A 15,900-nucleotide genomic window follows, 5' to 3' on the forward strand; every position below is an offset into this window, starting at 1 on the left:
TGATGTTTGCTACATTCCTTGCTAGGTGCTGAGCATGCGTCAATTCCTAAGACTGTTTTTGCTGTCACAGACTTCATCATCTAAGAACAGAAACAGGCTCAAAAACAAGTGACTACAGTAGATATCAAAATCGCTGTGATGTGAGTATGTATACACAGCCAGGAAGATACAGATGAATCAAGGCTGTTTGTACTTGAGAAGATTGGAAAGGCTCCATAGAACAAGTATGTAGCTTTTGAGCTGGAAAGAGACCTTGGAATAAAAATTCACTAAAGAGTGTTATCAAAACTCCTGGAGGGAAAATCCTCAAAACTGGCCATGACTCGGTGTGACTTGGAGTATGCAACAGAGCAAGAGATGTTGCTCATTCTCTTTCTGATTATATTTAGAACAAGGCTGAAGGAGAAAGAGAATACAAGTTCAGGACCTAATATCATGCCTTGTAATAGTAAACACTAAATATATTTGCTAGATGAAGGGATACATTTATATATGCACATATTTTTTAAATGTAGGAAAGACTACTGTTTTATTACTGTGAGAAGCTTGAGGATTCCTGTCTTAGTTTTAGCATTCATACTTGGTCTTCTGATTCAAGCATCATTTTTTATGTCAATGGGGTAGAACCAAAATGAATTTATATATTAAATGTTCATTCAGAGATGTTAACCAAAACTCTTAAAACACTATGGAGATTCTTTAAAAAAAAAAAAAATTTTTTTGTCTGCATACCAATGAGAAGTAAGCTTGTTTTCTTTGCCTTTTTTCATGTAGTTTTATTAGTGCTATCAAATTTAACGACTCTTCTGCCCTTTTTTGCTGTCATACTATAATGACTTCAGATCCATATATGCTGATTTAGCTTTGAAAGGCAAGTTGGGGAGAAAAGTAAATTACGTTCTAACAGATTCTCCTTATGTTTGTGTCATTTTTTTTTTTTTTCTGCTTGCATTCTCTAGTAAGCAGTTAAGTGCTTTTCTGAAACCAGAAGCTCAGAAAGCCTGCTGTACCAGCAATACTTGTATTTACTATAGTTCAGATGCCTTCTGTCGTGGGTGTGTGTCCCATGCAGTCACCATCACACAAGGTTCTGTTCTTTGAAGGGCTCTGCACTTGATTTAATGTTCTGCTGCCTCCATCTTGAAATTCTTAGTAATATTTGGAAAAGGGGCCTTGCAACTTCACTGTACACTGGGCTCTGCAAATTTTATAGCCAGAGCTGCTTGCATCCAAAAGAAAAACAGTGTATGTTTTGACAATCATAAAGCGGCACTTTTACGAGAACAAAAGCCTCTTAAACTTACCACAAGCATCTCTTTTCTCAAGTAAGCCACCCTGAGCCCCGACTCTTGAGTCGTATGTCCCTCATCGTAACTTATGTCGCTGTTTGTTAATGTTGGCTGACTTGTGACATTTTTTGGTCCTCTTTTTCCTGTTGGCTCACTAACAGTACTTCTGTCTCTCTACCTGGCTCCTAAGATACTACTATATCATGATTTTCTTTTCACCTTACTTGTAGCTCCTTCTCAGTTTCCTTTGCTAGTTGCTCCTTCTTTCCTCAGCCTTCTAAAATTGAGATGCATTGTGGTTCAGGCCATGCCAGCTTCTCTATATTCATTCCTTCCTGAACTCCTGATGAGTTCATTCATTCGTCTGACCTCCTGATGAGTTTTATGTGTCATCTATATGGTCACTCTCAAATTTATATGTTTTCATACCATCTCCATCTGGGAATCTAATAGACATTTCCAAATTAGTATGTCTGAGCTGAATTCCTGAACCTGCCCCTCAAAACTTGATCTAACCAGTCTTCCACATTTCAGTTGATAGAATCCTATTCTGACTGCTAGGTAAAAAAAAAAAAATCACCTTCAATCATGCCTTTCTTGCATACTCAGTCTGTTACTCTTATTGGAAATCTTTTGGAAATCTTGTTGGCTGTATGTTCAGAACATAGAATTTGAATCTGTCTACTTTTTACCAGCTGTTCAGAGCTACAAGTACACCTCTGTTGTTCTCAGCACAACAGCCAGAGTATTCATATTCAAATAAATCAGAAGTCTATAGTGACTTCCTTTCTCATTCAGAATGAAAGCTACAGTTCTCATAATGGTCTCCAGAACCCTGCATGATCTGACCTACCTCCCACTCACACCTTGCTCGTCTCATTTTACTATTTTTTCTCTTATATGCTGATTTCAGCCATGCTGTGCCTTCAGTCACAGCACCATGCTGACTTCTATGCCTGGAATGCCTTTTCCCTGATATTTATGTGGTTAATTCTCCACTGCTTTCAAATGTTTGCTCTATGGCACCTTCTTTTTTTTTTTTTTAATTTCTTTTTGTTTTTTCAATTTATTTATTTTAATTAGAGGCTAACTACTTTACAATATTGTATTGGCTTTGCCATACATCAACATGAATCTGCCACGAGTGTACATGTGTTCCCAATCCTGAACCCCCCTCCCACCTCCCTCCCCATACCAACCCTCTGGGTCATCCCAGTGCACCAGCCCCAAGCATCCTGTATCCTGCATCAAACCTGGACTGGCGATTCGTTTCTTATATGATATTATACATGTTTCAATGCCATTCTCCCAAATCATCCCCCCACCTGCCACAGAGTCCAAAAGACTGTTTTATACATCTGTGTCTCTTTTGCTGTCTCGCATACAGGGTTATTGTTAACCATCTTTCTAAATTCCATATATATGCATTAGTATACTGTATTGGTGTTTTTCTTTCTGGCTTACTTCACTCTGTATAATTGGCTCATTAGAGCTGATTCAAATGTATTCTTTTTAATGGCTGAGTAATATTCCATTGTGTATATGTACCACAGTTTTCTTATCCATTCATCTGCTGATGGACATCTAGGTTTCTTCCATGTCCTGGCTGTTATAAACAATGCTGCAATGAACATTGGGGTACACATGTCTCTTTCCCTTCTGGTTTCCTCAGTGTGTATGCCCAGCAGTGGGATTGTTGGGTCGTATAGCAGTTCTATTTCCAGTTTTTTAAGGAATCTCCACACTGTTCTCCATAGTGGCTGTACTAGTTTGCATTCCCACCAACAGTGGAAGAGGGTTCTCTTTTCTCCACATCCTCTCCAGCATTTATTGCTTGTACACTTTTGGATCACAGCCATTCTGACTGGCGTGAAATGGTACCTCATTGGGGTTTTGATTTGCATTTCTCTGATAATGAGTGATGTTGAGCATCTTTTCATGTTATAGCACCTTCTTAATGAAGCCTACTTAGACTTCTCTACTTGAATTGTAATCCCCATCCCAATACTCCTAAACTCTCTAATTCTCTTCTGCTTTTCTCTTTTTCCATAGCATTTATAATCACCCAATTACTCATTTTCTATTGTGTCTTTGTCTACTTCTAGCACTCTAGATGCTAAGTCAATATTTGTTGAATGTCGAGTGAATGAAAATACCCCAAAATAAAGGTCCTTTGATATGAATGTTCCTTTTTCCTCTTTATCTCTCTATAATCCCTTTTTTTTCAAAAAAGAAATACATTTTGAAGATATTTCTACTTTATATAGCTGAATCTTTAATAAAGGTAATAGCTGACAGAAATGTAATCAACAATCTTTCTTCAAGAGCTGGAAATAACATGGTTGAAGTTGTAAGAAAATTTATCAATACCATTATACTTCTTTATGCCTTAATATTGTAGTCAGTTAAGAGGTTACCTTCTTCCTGTCTTAATACTGCCAACATTATTCAAAACAAGAGTGGGAAAGATTTTTTTATGAGGGGAAAGGATTTGGAATATCTTTGATTGTTGAGGTAGATTTTAAAATATAGCTTATTATTTTACCCTCTTGTGCTGAGTACCACTAGATTCTCCCAGTGCTTGAGCTTCACTATTGTGTAGAAATTTGACACCTTAAAAGAGAACAGATTGGTGGCTGTCAGAAGTGAGAGAAGAGATTGGTAGAAACAGGTGAAGACAGTCAAAAGATACAGACTTTTAGTTATAAATAAATTTGGGGGATATAATGTACAGCTTGATGGCTATAAAAACATTTTTCTTAAAAGATTTTGTTCCTCTTTATTGCTGAGTAGTGGCAGAAAGTGAAGAGGAACTAAAAAGCCTCTTGATGAAAGTGAAAGTGGAGAGTGAAAAACTTGGCTTAAAGCTCAACATTCAGAAAACGAAGAGCATGGCATCCGGTCCCATCACTTCATGGGAAACAGATGGGGAAACAGTGGAAACAGTGTCAGACTTTATTTTTTTGGGCTCCAAAATCACTGCAGATGGTGCAGATGGTGAGTGCAGCCATGAAATTCAAAGACGCTTACTCCTTGGAAGGAAAGTTATGACCAACCTAGATAGCATATTCAAAAGCAGAGACATTACTTTGCCAACAAAGGTCCGTCTAGTCAAGGCTATGGTTTTTCCTGTGGTCATGTATGGATGTGAGAATTGGACTGTGAAGAAGGCTGAGCGCCGAAGAATTGATGCTTTTGAACTGTGGTGTTGGAGAAGACTCTTGAGAGTCTCATGGACTGCAAGGAGACCCAACTAGTCCATTCTAGAGGAGATCAGCCCTGGGATTTCTTTGGAAGGAATGATGCCAAAGCTGAAACTCCAGTACTTTGGCCACCTCATGTGAAGAGTTGACTCATTGGAAAAGACTCTGATGCTGGGAGGGATTGGGGGCAGGAGGAGAAGGGGACGACAAAGGATGAGATGGCTGGATGGCATCATTGACTCGATGGACGTGAGTCTGAGTGAACTCCGGGAGTTGGTGATGGACAGGGAGGCCTGGCGTGCTGCAATTCATGAGGTTGCAGAGTCGGACACGACTGAGCGACTGAACTGAACTGAACTGAACTGAGTGTTCCATTATATTGACATACCATTTTTCTGCCCATTCTGCAGTAGATGGAGGATATTTGAGTTTTTTCCAATTTGAAACAATTGTGAATAAAGTTGCTATAAACATTGAAAGAAAAAAAAAAGCTAGATGAGTTAAGATCCCTACCAATCATAGGGAGTGGCATAAACATGTAGAGTCTCTCATTTGGTAACTATGTTGTCATGTATTAATTTTATAAGTAACTCTAGCTTCAGAGATGTCCTGAATTGCATTTTACAAGTAAATCTAGATTCTCATTGATGTAAAACATAATTCAAAAGTTTTATGATCACTATAGATATGAAAAGTTTGCTTCTAAAACACATTTGAAATTCTTAATAATGCTGTTCAAAAATTGTAATTTGTTCCATTACAAATGAACTTGATTCCTTTTGGCAGTCTTTTCTTAAAAGCATATTTTTTAATTGAAAATAATTTATTACAGATCTTATAAAATAAAGGGCAAAATATTAGCCATAATTTCACTACTGTAATATAACCATTTTCATTTTGGGTTATTTTATTTTTGCATGTTCACCTTTCACACAGTTTTAATCGGCTCCGTAGTTTTTTTCCTGTCTTTTTCACTGAGATACATGTCATACCTATTTCTTCACATTGCTATGCAGTCATTTTCACAATCATTTTTCAGGGTTATTTCCTTAATGATCCCTAGTGTAGCTGTAGTCGTGAATCTAAATATTTCCCACGTATTAGATATTTAAGTTGCTTTCATTTGTTAAATCATAAATAATGTTATAATGAAAACTTTTGTGTTTGTAGCTCTTTCTGGATCATTTTCTTAGGATATAGTCCCGAAGGTGAAATTCTTGTTTCACACAATATGATCACAGTAATGACTCTTGATAGATTGCCAACTTACTATCCAAATGATTGAACTAATTTTCTGCTTCCACCAACACATGGAAGTAGAGTTTCATGGAAATCTTGCTTGTAATTTCTCATTTTTGTCCCCGTTTCTTGTATATCTTGTATCGTTAGAATTAAAATGCTGGTGTTCCGTGTCAGCATGGGAATTTAGAAAGTTGTTTTAGGATGTCTGGCTTAAGTTCTCTCCCAAAAAGAAGAAAGAGGACAAACTGGTGGCTCTGTTTGACTTTGCTGCTTCTAGAAGGACAGGAAAAAAGTCTCCATTTGTTGGACTGAACAGTTGAAGAAATTTGATATTTCTACCAAGTTAGGATGAGTGATGTAACCTGGCTAACCATTTTTACCACCACAGAGGTTTACATTGCTGTTTTATTCTGGAACAAGTGGTTCACAAATAAACACTACAATTGTTTGCCTTCTAAGAATCTGAAGTGACATAAGAGTCTTGTGTGTGTGTGTGTGTGTGTGTGTGTGTGTGTTAGTCGCTCAGCTGTGCCTGACTCTGCAATCCTATGGACTGTAGTCCACCAGGCTCCTCCACCCATGGAATTCTCAAGGCAAGAATACTAGTACTTCCCCCACAAATAATAGTGAATAAAAGTTGAAGAAAGAACCTTAGTCTTGGAGAAGAGCTGAGATTTATGGGTAGGACTTTAGATTGGCCTGGTGGCTCAGATGATAAAGAGTCCGCCTGCAATGCAGGAGACCTGGGTTCAATACCTGGTTTGGAAAGATCCCCTGGAGAAGGGAATGGCTACCCACTGCAGTGTTCTTGCCTGGAGAATTCCATGGACAGAGGAGCCTGGTGGGCTACAGTCCACAGGGTCACAAAGAGTTGGATACAACTGAAGCGACTTAGCATGCACACACATACAGACAGTGTGGGTGATTAATGCCTTTAGATTAAAGAGAGGAGGGGGAGAGTTGTTGTTTATAGAGGAGGGGATGATGCCAGGATTTAGTTCACACCCACAGGTTTGTCATTCTTGTCCCTCTTCTCAGTCTAGTGTGACCAAGTTTCCAGTTGAGGACAGGGAAGATGGCGGGATTTCCCTTCTCCCTCTAGGTTCGCTCAGACTCTGTGTTCATATTAAGGAGCTTGCAGGATCCTGTCCTCGTCCATGTCAGTGGCCAGAAACAACGGATAAAACTGCTGTTTCCTTGGCAGTGATTCAGCCATCCCAGTGAGTGATGCCTCTTTCATGATGAAAATGAAGAGCAGCTGATTGATTCATGAGGCTCTCTAACTTAAGCCACACGGGTCACTTCTTTATACCACGTTATCCCTTAATCCCGTGCCTTCCCACAAACTAATAGCAGGTGGGGAGAAATGTTCCCCGACCATTCAGAAGGATCATTGAGAATCTCTCTTTAGGCATTTAAAGTTGAGTAAGAAGCAATTGATTTACTCAGCTGCCAGACACTCATGGGAAAACAGCCGGAGCCACTGAAGAGAAGTGGGAGGAAAGGAGAGCTCTGCTGAAGGGGTGTTGGGTTCATAGAAATTACTGAAGATGAAAACTCTGGGATTCTAGTAGTTAAATTCTGATGTGCACATCAGGTCTTCATCCATCTGTTGTTCTGGGGCTTCATTTTGTTTAAATGAGCATACAGAAGCTACCTAATAGGAAAACAATGAGAGACTAAATTAGCTTACCGGTTTATTCTGTTTTCTTGAATTGCTTTTCCCCTGATTACATTTAATCTGATTCCAATTTCTTTTCCAGTACAAAGTTTACACATTTTTGAGAAGGTTGCTTGTAACTGCCTCTGCCTCCCTGCTCCTCTTTGTTTTCTCAGTGCCCATGTATACATCTCTAAAGATTGGTGGCACCAACACATTCTCACTTGCACTGTGTTCTCTTCAGACTCTAAGTTCCTTAAGAGTTTGGATCATGGGCTTGTTAACTGCTGTCCTCTCTTGTTGCCTGGCATATTTCTTTATAGATTTGTGCTTGTGCTAAGTCGCTCAGTCATGTCCGACTCTTTGCAACCCCATGGACTGTAGCCCACCAGGCTTCTCTGTCCATAGAATTTTTTCCAGGCAAGAATACTGGAAAGGATTGTCATTTCCTCCTTCAGGAGATCTTCCTGACCCAGGGTTTGAACCCGCGTCTCCTGTGGCTCCTGCATTGCAGGCGGATTCTTTACCATTGAGCCATCAGGGAAGCCCTTCTTTGTAGACTATGTGAATGTAATATGTGTCTTGAAATTTTAATGTTGGTGGAAATGTTTGTTGGAAAATTCTGTTGTACATTCCCATGCCACCTTGGGATGGCAGAGAAGTTGAATGTTTTCTTATGGGCATGAGACAGTCCTTGTGCCCTCCATTTATTTTTGACTTGAGGTAGCTGAGTCTCTCTTGCCTGGAAAATCCTATGGATGGAGGAGCCTGGAAGGCTGCAGTCCATGGGGTCACACAGAGTCAGACACGACTGAAGGGACTTAGCAGCAGCAGGAGCATATGATATAATTTCAATTGTATAATTTAAATTGACTGAGCGACTTCACTTTCACTTTTCACTTTCATGCATTGGAGAAAGAAATGGCAACTCACTCCAGTGTTTTTGCCTGGAGAATCCTAGGGATGGGTGAGCCTGATGGGCTGCCGTCCATGGGGTCACACAGAGTTGGACATGACTGAAGGGAGCATACAATATAATTTCAATTGTATTTTTTGAAATTATTCCGTATCTTCCTCTTATTACATCTGATCGTGGTCTATTGCTTTTAAGCCCAAGCTTCATTTTACACATGTTTTTCTGGGAGGGGATTAGGGTCTTTCTGCCTATGTACTAGAATAGAAAATGCATAAGCTTTGTGACACAGAGAACTGTTAGGTTGATAGCCAAGCCTGAGTCAGCAACATAGCCAGATTCTGTTATATGATTTTAAATACAATTTAAAATTCAGTTCCCCCACTATACCAGTCATATTTCAAGGGCATACCAAATAGCCATACATGACTAGTGTTGCCTTATTGACCTGCATAGTTTTAGAACATTTCCATCATTGTAGAAAGTTTTGTTGGACAGAGCTATTCTAAAGCTAATACCTTGAAAGATCTTGCAGTTTTCATTCTGCCCTCTGGGGACACCAATCATTCTGTTGAAGAAGCCTGGTCCAGCCTATTGGGCAGTTAGAGATCACATAGAGGGAAACCATGGTGTTCTAGCCAATAGCCAGCAGTAATTCCAGACATGTGAGTGAGACCATCTTGGACTTCCAATCCCATTCAAGCCCCAGATGTTTACAGCCTCACGAGCAATTCTCTATGACAGCAGCAGAAGAGCTGGTCAAATTAGCAATCCATAGACTCATGACAAATAAGTTGTCATTGTTTTAAGTCAGTCCGTTTAGATGAATTTGATATGATAGTAATAACAGGTGCTACTTCCTACCTAATGACTGCATCAGTTTTGGAACTGTTACCCTATGCATTTGCCTCATGAATTAGGATGCGGAAAAAATAAGCAAGATGAAGTAAGCTTATATCACTTCTTTCAGTGAGATAAGTTCTTTGGTTAGAGAGAGAAAAGGATATTTGTTATTAATAAAACAATGACCAACAGCAAATTGAAATACTACTTAATCACTGGGTGACTAGATTATCTATCTACTTATTAAATGATAACAGAAAATTAACTTTGCATCCAAAATTATTTACCAGTAATTTTCAAAGCAGATCATTCAAATAATCCAGAGCTAACTGGAATCCAGTAATTATTCCATTTTAGGATAGTCAGAGTCTGGGGGCTCTGGTGTATTTTACTTTGTCAGAATTTAGAATTTAATTCTGAAATCATGCCTTCTTTTATTCATTGTTCCCCAAGCATTTGTTGGGGAAATAAATGGATATATATATATATATATATATTTATATGTGTATTTATATAGGATATATGTGAATTGAAAGTCACTCAGTCGTGTCTGACTCTTTGCGACCCCATGGACTATACAGTCCATGGAATTCTCCAGGCCAGAATACTGGAGTGGGTAGCCTTTCCCTTCTCCAGGGGATCTTCCCAACCCAGGGATCAAACCCAGGTCTCCTGCATTGCAGGCTTATTCTTTACCAGTTGAGCCACAAGGAAAGCCCAATAATATATTAAGTATGCTATTTACCCCCCATTAAATTTTAATAAAGTATTTTATCTATATAATATATAGGAGATATATATATATATATATATAGGCTTCCCTGATAGCTCAGCCGGTAAAGAATCCACCTGCAATGCAGGAGACCCTGGTTCGATTCCTGGGTTGGGAAGTTCCCCTGGAGAAGGGATAGGCTACCCACTCCAGTATTCTTGGGCTTCCCTGGTGGCTTAGATGGTAAATAATCTGCCTGCAATATAGGAGACCTGGGTTTGATCCCTGGGTTGAGAAGATTCCCTGAAGGAGGGCATGGCAACCCGCTCTAGTATTCTTGCCTGGGGAATTCCCATAGACAGAATAGCATGTTGGGCTATGAGGTCACAAATAGTTGGACATGACTGAGCAACTAAGTGTGCATGTGCACACACACACACACATACATACATATATATATTCTGTATATATCTAAACAGGCACTGAGAATTTTGAATAATTAAGAGGTGAGCCTCACCTGGAAGAAATAACAGTATAATGGAGGGGAGAGACACAATGGAGGGGAGAGATATATGAGGATGAGCTGTCCCTGGAAATGCTGAGGTGGGAACATACTTAATATACAGGATGAGCAATTACCTTGCAGATGGGTGGGAATGGAGGTTCATAAATAAAGAGATTACCTAGGGGACTATTTTGGGGGAAAGAACATGATTATTTTATTTTAATAACTTTATTGAGACATTATTCACATAGCATTAAAATTCACTCCATTAAAGTGAGCAATTTAGTTGTTGTTCAGCTGCTAAGTCGTTTCTGACCCTTTGTGACCCCATGAACTTCAGCATGGTAGGCTTCCCTGTCCTTCACTATCTCCCAGAGTTTGCTCAAACTCATGTCTATTGAGTTGGTGATGTCATACAGCCATCTCATTCTCTGTCATACCCTTCTCCTCCTGCCCTTAATCTTTCCCAGCATTAAGGTCTTTTCTAATGAGTTATCAGTCATTCCAGTGAGTATTCAGGGTTGATTTCTTTTAGGATTGACTGGTTTGATCTCCTTGTTGTCCAAGGAATTCTCAAGAGTCCTCTCCAGCACCACAGTTGGAGAGCATCAGTTCTTCAGTGCTCAGACTTCTTTCTGGCCCAACTCTTGCATCTGTATATGACTGCTAAAAAGATCATACCTTTGACTATATGGACCATTGTCAGCAAAGTAATGTCTCTGCTTTTTAATACCCTGTCTGGGTTTGTCATAATTTTTCTTTCAAGGAGCAAGTGTCTTTTAGTTTCATGGCTGTAGTCACCATTCACAGTGATTTTGGAGCCCAAGAAAATAGAATCTGCCACTGTTTCTGTTTGTTTTCTTTTTTTTAATTTTATTTTATTTTTAAACTTTACAATATTGTATTAGTTTGCCAAATATCGAAATGAATCCACCACAGGTATACCTGTGTTCCCTATCCTGAACCCTCCTCCCTCCTCCCTCCCCATACCCTCCCTCTGGGTCATCCCAGTGCACCAGCCCCAAGCATCCAGTATCGTGCATCGAACCTGGACTGGCGACTCGTTTCATACATGATATTATACATGTTTCAATGCCATTCTCCCAAATCTCCCCACCCTCTCCCTCTCCCACAGAGTCCATAAGACTGATCTATATATGAGTTTTATCTCCATCTATTTGCCATGAAGTGATGGGACCAGATGGTCAGTGGCTGTTAGTATATTCAGAGTTGTAAGTCATCATCACTATCTATTTAGGACATTTTTGTTACCTCCTGCCCCAAGAAACCTGATGCCCATGAGCGGTTAACTCACCCATTCTTGCCTCAACCTTGAAGTCCTAAGCTGCCACCAATCTATTCTATATATACACTTACCTATTTGGGCATTTCATAGTAATGGGCTTTTGTGTCTGTCTTTTTTCACTTCGTGTAATGTTTTCAAGACTCATCCATGTTGTAACATGTATCACTATTTCATTCATTTCTGTTGCCTAATGAGATGTTATTATATGGATATATAGCATTTTGTTTATCCATTCACCACTTGATGGATGTTTTGGTTGTGACCACATTTTGGCTATTATGAATAACATTGCCATGAGTTTTCATGTGTGAGTTTTTATGGGGACATATGCTTTCAGTTCTCTTAGGTATATATCCAGGAGTGGTATTACTGGATCAAAAGGTAACCGTGTTTAACATTTTTAGGGATTTCCAAATTGTTTTTCAAAGTCGATGCACTATTTTAAGCATTCCAGCATCAGTTTATGAAGGTTCCAACTTCTTCACATCCTTGCTAATACTTGTTATTGTCTGAGAACAGAATTGTTTTGAATAAAAATATAAAGTCATTAAAAAAGAAGAAATTCCAATTAGATACTGTTATGCTCATTTAAGATAGTTCATATGTCATGTGATATTAGAACCTAAAGCTGAATGCCACTTTGTAGCTCTGTGTACAAAACAACTCTGTTGGAGTCTAATTATCTTATCATTAACGTGCACCAGGTGGTTAGGAAATGCTGGTTTTCTTTTATGTCTAATTGAGAGGTAAAGGGTGGTAGAATGATTATATGTATAGTGCTGTTGAAAGTTAAACTCATTTCTGACATGCAATTAAATATAATTGGAATAGAACAAATTGAATAACAAAATTAAATTTGCAAAATAGAGTATGAAAAGATGTGGAATGTATGCTGTTCCCTAGGATATTTGAGTGGTGAGTTGGCATTAGAACTTGAACCCCATATTTTTATGGTTCCCACCTGCCCACACTTGCCTCCTCTACTTCCCTTCCTTGGTGCATCCAAGGAGTTCAGGAGACATTCCCTGCCAACACCCTGTGCCTGGGAAATCCCGTGGGCAGAGGAGCCTGGCAGGCTGTAGTCCGTGCGGTTGCAAAAGAGTTGCATAGGACTTAGCTACTAAACAACAACAAATTATGGGCTGGTATTTTTGTTATTGTTGTTTTGTACTTTTATTCCTTTAATTGGAAATTTTTATCAAAGTAATAATTGTATACAGTTTATGCTTATACAATTTATAAGTCAAATAATATTTACAGTGCTTATCACAAAAACCAACACTGTCAACTCCATTTCTCTCTACTCCTGGCCTGCTCTTCTCACACCTCCCCACCTGTGATGGTCTCTTTCAACTTCATTACCAGTGTTTTTCTGGTGCTCAGGTTCAGGTTTTTTTACATAAGATTATTCTGATGTTTCTGCTGTTGCTGCTAAGTCGCTTCAGTTGTGTCCGACTCTCTGCGACCCCATAGACAGCAGCCCACCAGGCTCCTTTGTCTCTGGGATTCTCCAGGCAAGAATACTGGAGTGGGTTGCTATTTCCTTCTCCTTCTAGATATTTAGAATTTTTGGTTTTTATTTACTGTGGATGATGAGGATATGGCCTCCAAATACCCTGTCATCCCAGTATATCAAATGCTGTTAAAAGTACTTAGGTTCAGAGGATTTGGTTGATTGTAACATACAATTTAGAGGGTAATATTTTAGAAAATAAAATGTTGAGTTTTCATAATGCATTGCCAAGGAACTGTATTAAAAGCAAAATATTAGAGCCAGTAAGTGTTTAGGTACATAATTTAACAGGATAACAATAATTTTGATCTAGCTACAGTATTGAAATAGCACATGAGAAAGTCTTCTTTTACTCTTATCTTTCAGTAGACACTGGATGAGTTTTGTTGTTTTTAAACCCTAGTCAATTAGTCTTAATCACCAAACATTTATAGGGGCAGAGGTGAAAGTTCAACCCTACTGAGAACAGCCAAAGTACTATACATACACTGTTCCTAGACTCGTAGATTTGCATGAAAAATGTCTCAAGGGAAAAATTGTAATTGCCTCAGCATGAGAGATAGAATATATTTTAAGATAATTGGAGATTGTCTTTTATGTGTGCTCTTTGGTTTAGTTTTGATTTCATGTACTTTAATTTGTTTCTGTCTCTGAATTTTTTTTTTTCCCTTAATATATTCCAAAGGATGTAAAACACTTCTGAGGATCTCATTACTACTTGTGAAATTGCCTCTTTCTGTATCATTGGATGTGGTCTTTTTGGTCAGTCAGTCTCATAAGAGAAAAGTATCTTAGACCAGGCTCTTATATTTTAGCAATCTGATAACTCTCAAGTACATTTTGTGTAAGTTCAGATATACTCTAGCAATTTCCCTCAGGTGAATATTGTAAATTTAGGGGATTTTGGTGGGTTTTTTCATGTTAGTTCTACAGGAATCATCTTTTTGCTTTTATTTATGTTTCATCATTCCAATGTGTAGAATTTACATTTTCATTTTTTAACCTTGCTTATATGCTGGTGATTAGCCATTGCCCTGACAAGTGTGAACAGAAGGGGTCTAACTGAAGATATTCCATGACTTGGTGAACACATTGGGTTACAAATTCAACTTTTCCTTCTCTTTGCAAAGGCACTGAGACGTGAGTTAAAGGAGAAAGAGTATTCTGTCCTGAATGCTATAGACCAAGCTCGAGTTTTCCTGGCCGATCAGCCAATTGAGGCCCCTGAAGAACCAAGAAGAAACCTACAATCAAAAACAGGTGAGACTGGTTTCTTTAGTATGTCATAAAAATATGAGGAGAACAAAACACCAAAATCGACTAGAGAATTTTTTTTGCAGCATTAAGGACTTGATGGACAGGAGTTTGAGTGAACTCCGGGAGTTGGTGATGGACAGGGAGGCCTGGCGTGCTGTAATTCATGGGGTTGCAAAGAGTCAGACATGACTGAGCGACAGAACTGAACTGAACTGAGGACCTGATATTTTTAAATTCCTTACAGAATATCAGGGCCTAGTATTAAATTTTTTCTTCTATTACTTTAGTCAAATTTGTCATTAATAAATATCTAGATTCTTAAATTAAAAAATGAAATGACTGTATATTCAGTATCATTATTTTAAAAGGGAATTAACTGTAGACAAATTAATTTATTAAAATTGTCTAACTACAAATAATTTCTTTAAGAAATAAATAGTTACATTTCTTACATTTAAACTATATGATAAATAATTATATATAGAAGAATGATATTTAGGATATGAGTAAACATAAATTATTTAAATATCTATAATGTTTTTTAACTTCTGTTTTTCAAGATTACAAATTTAAATAAGACACTAAAATGCCTTTCTTTTATAAGCAGACCACAGAATTTATTTAATTTAGATGCTAACAACTTATATTGTTTATGTACTTTGGCTTAAAACTGAAATGGTATCTACCTTACTAGCAACTAGTAATAAATTACGTAGTAGATTTAAGAGATGAACTTGGGGGCCAACATATATCTTCATTTTGATTTTTCACTTTTGGCATAAAAGCATTCTGATGCATTTTAAAAAATAAACATGCCATTCAGAATATTTTCTCATCATTCATTTTCCATAGTAAAAGCAGACCTGAACGATTTCTCATGCTGTGTCCAGAGGTGTAATTCATGAGCATTTGTTACTTGTAAGGGATGTAGTGTTGGAAAATGCTTTGACTGTAGTTGGAACTGGATCAGACATTTGGAAAGTAGCCATTTTCCTTCTCAGCCTTTGTCAGGGAAGCTCTACTTCAATGGGAATAAATTTCCCATCAGGATCTTACCACTTTTCTTGACCCTTTGGGGGAATGTGTGTGTGTGTGTGTGTGTGTGTGTGTGTATACATACAGAGACACACACAGCACGCTTATCATCTCTTGCAGCTTTGCTTTACTACTCTCTCCTGGCAGGATCACTGTTTTTCCAGTCAGCCTACCCGGGGACCTAAATCATTGTTGAGTCTCCACCTCTCACAGTCTGCAAATCGTTCATGATGGTTATTTCTATCTTTGGAGGACTATGCCTTCTGGGTACTCTGTTATAGATGAAATTATATGCGTATCATATACACACACAGACATAATGTATGCACACACCTACATAGTAGGTGGTTGAATGACTTGGATGCTGAGCACGCTTGGGTGTGGATTGGATACTGAGCACGCTTGGGTGTGGATTAAAGTGA

At 38.4% G+C, this 15,900-nt stretch overlaps 1 protein-coding gene across 12 annotated transcripts in view; it reads left to right on the plus strand.

The window, feature by feature from the left end:
• UTRN (utrophin) overlaps positions 1–15,900 on the plus strand; it is a 556,684-nt gene that overhangs the window by 410,634 nt on the left and 130,150 nt on the right. For all 12 annotated transcript variants that reach the window (XM_010808643.4, XM_015472890.3, XM_010808642.4 and 9 more), the window contains one exon: positions 14,317–14,446. In XM_010808643.4, the coding sequence (XP_010806945.1) occupies positions 14,317–14,446 (130 nt within the window). The remainder of the gene's footprint in view (positions 1–14,316; positions 14,447–15,900) is intronic.

Source organism: Bos taurus, chromosome 9 (assembly GCF_002263795.3).
Source record: "Bos taurus isolate L1 Dominette 01449 registration number 42190680 breed Hereford chromosome 9, ARS-UCD2.0, whole genome shotgun sequence".
NCBI lineage: Eukaryota > Metazoa > Chordata > Mammalia > Artiodactyla > Bovidae > Bos > Bos taurus.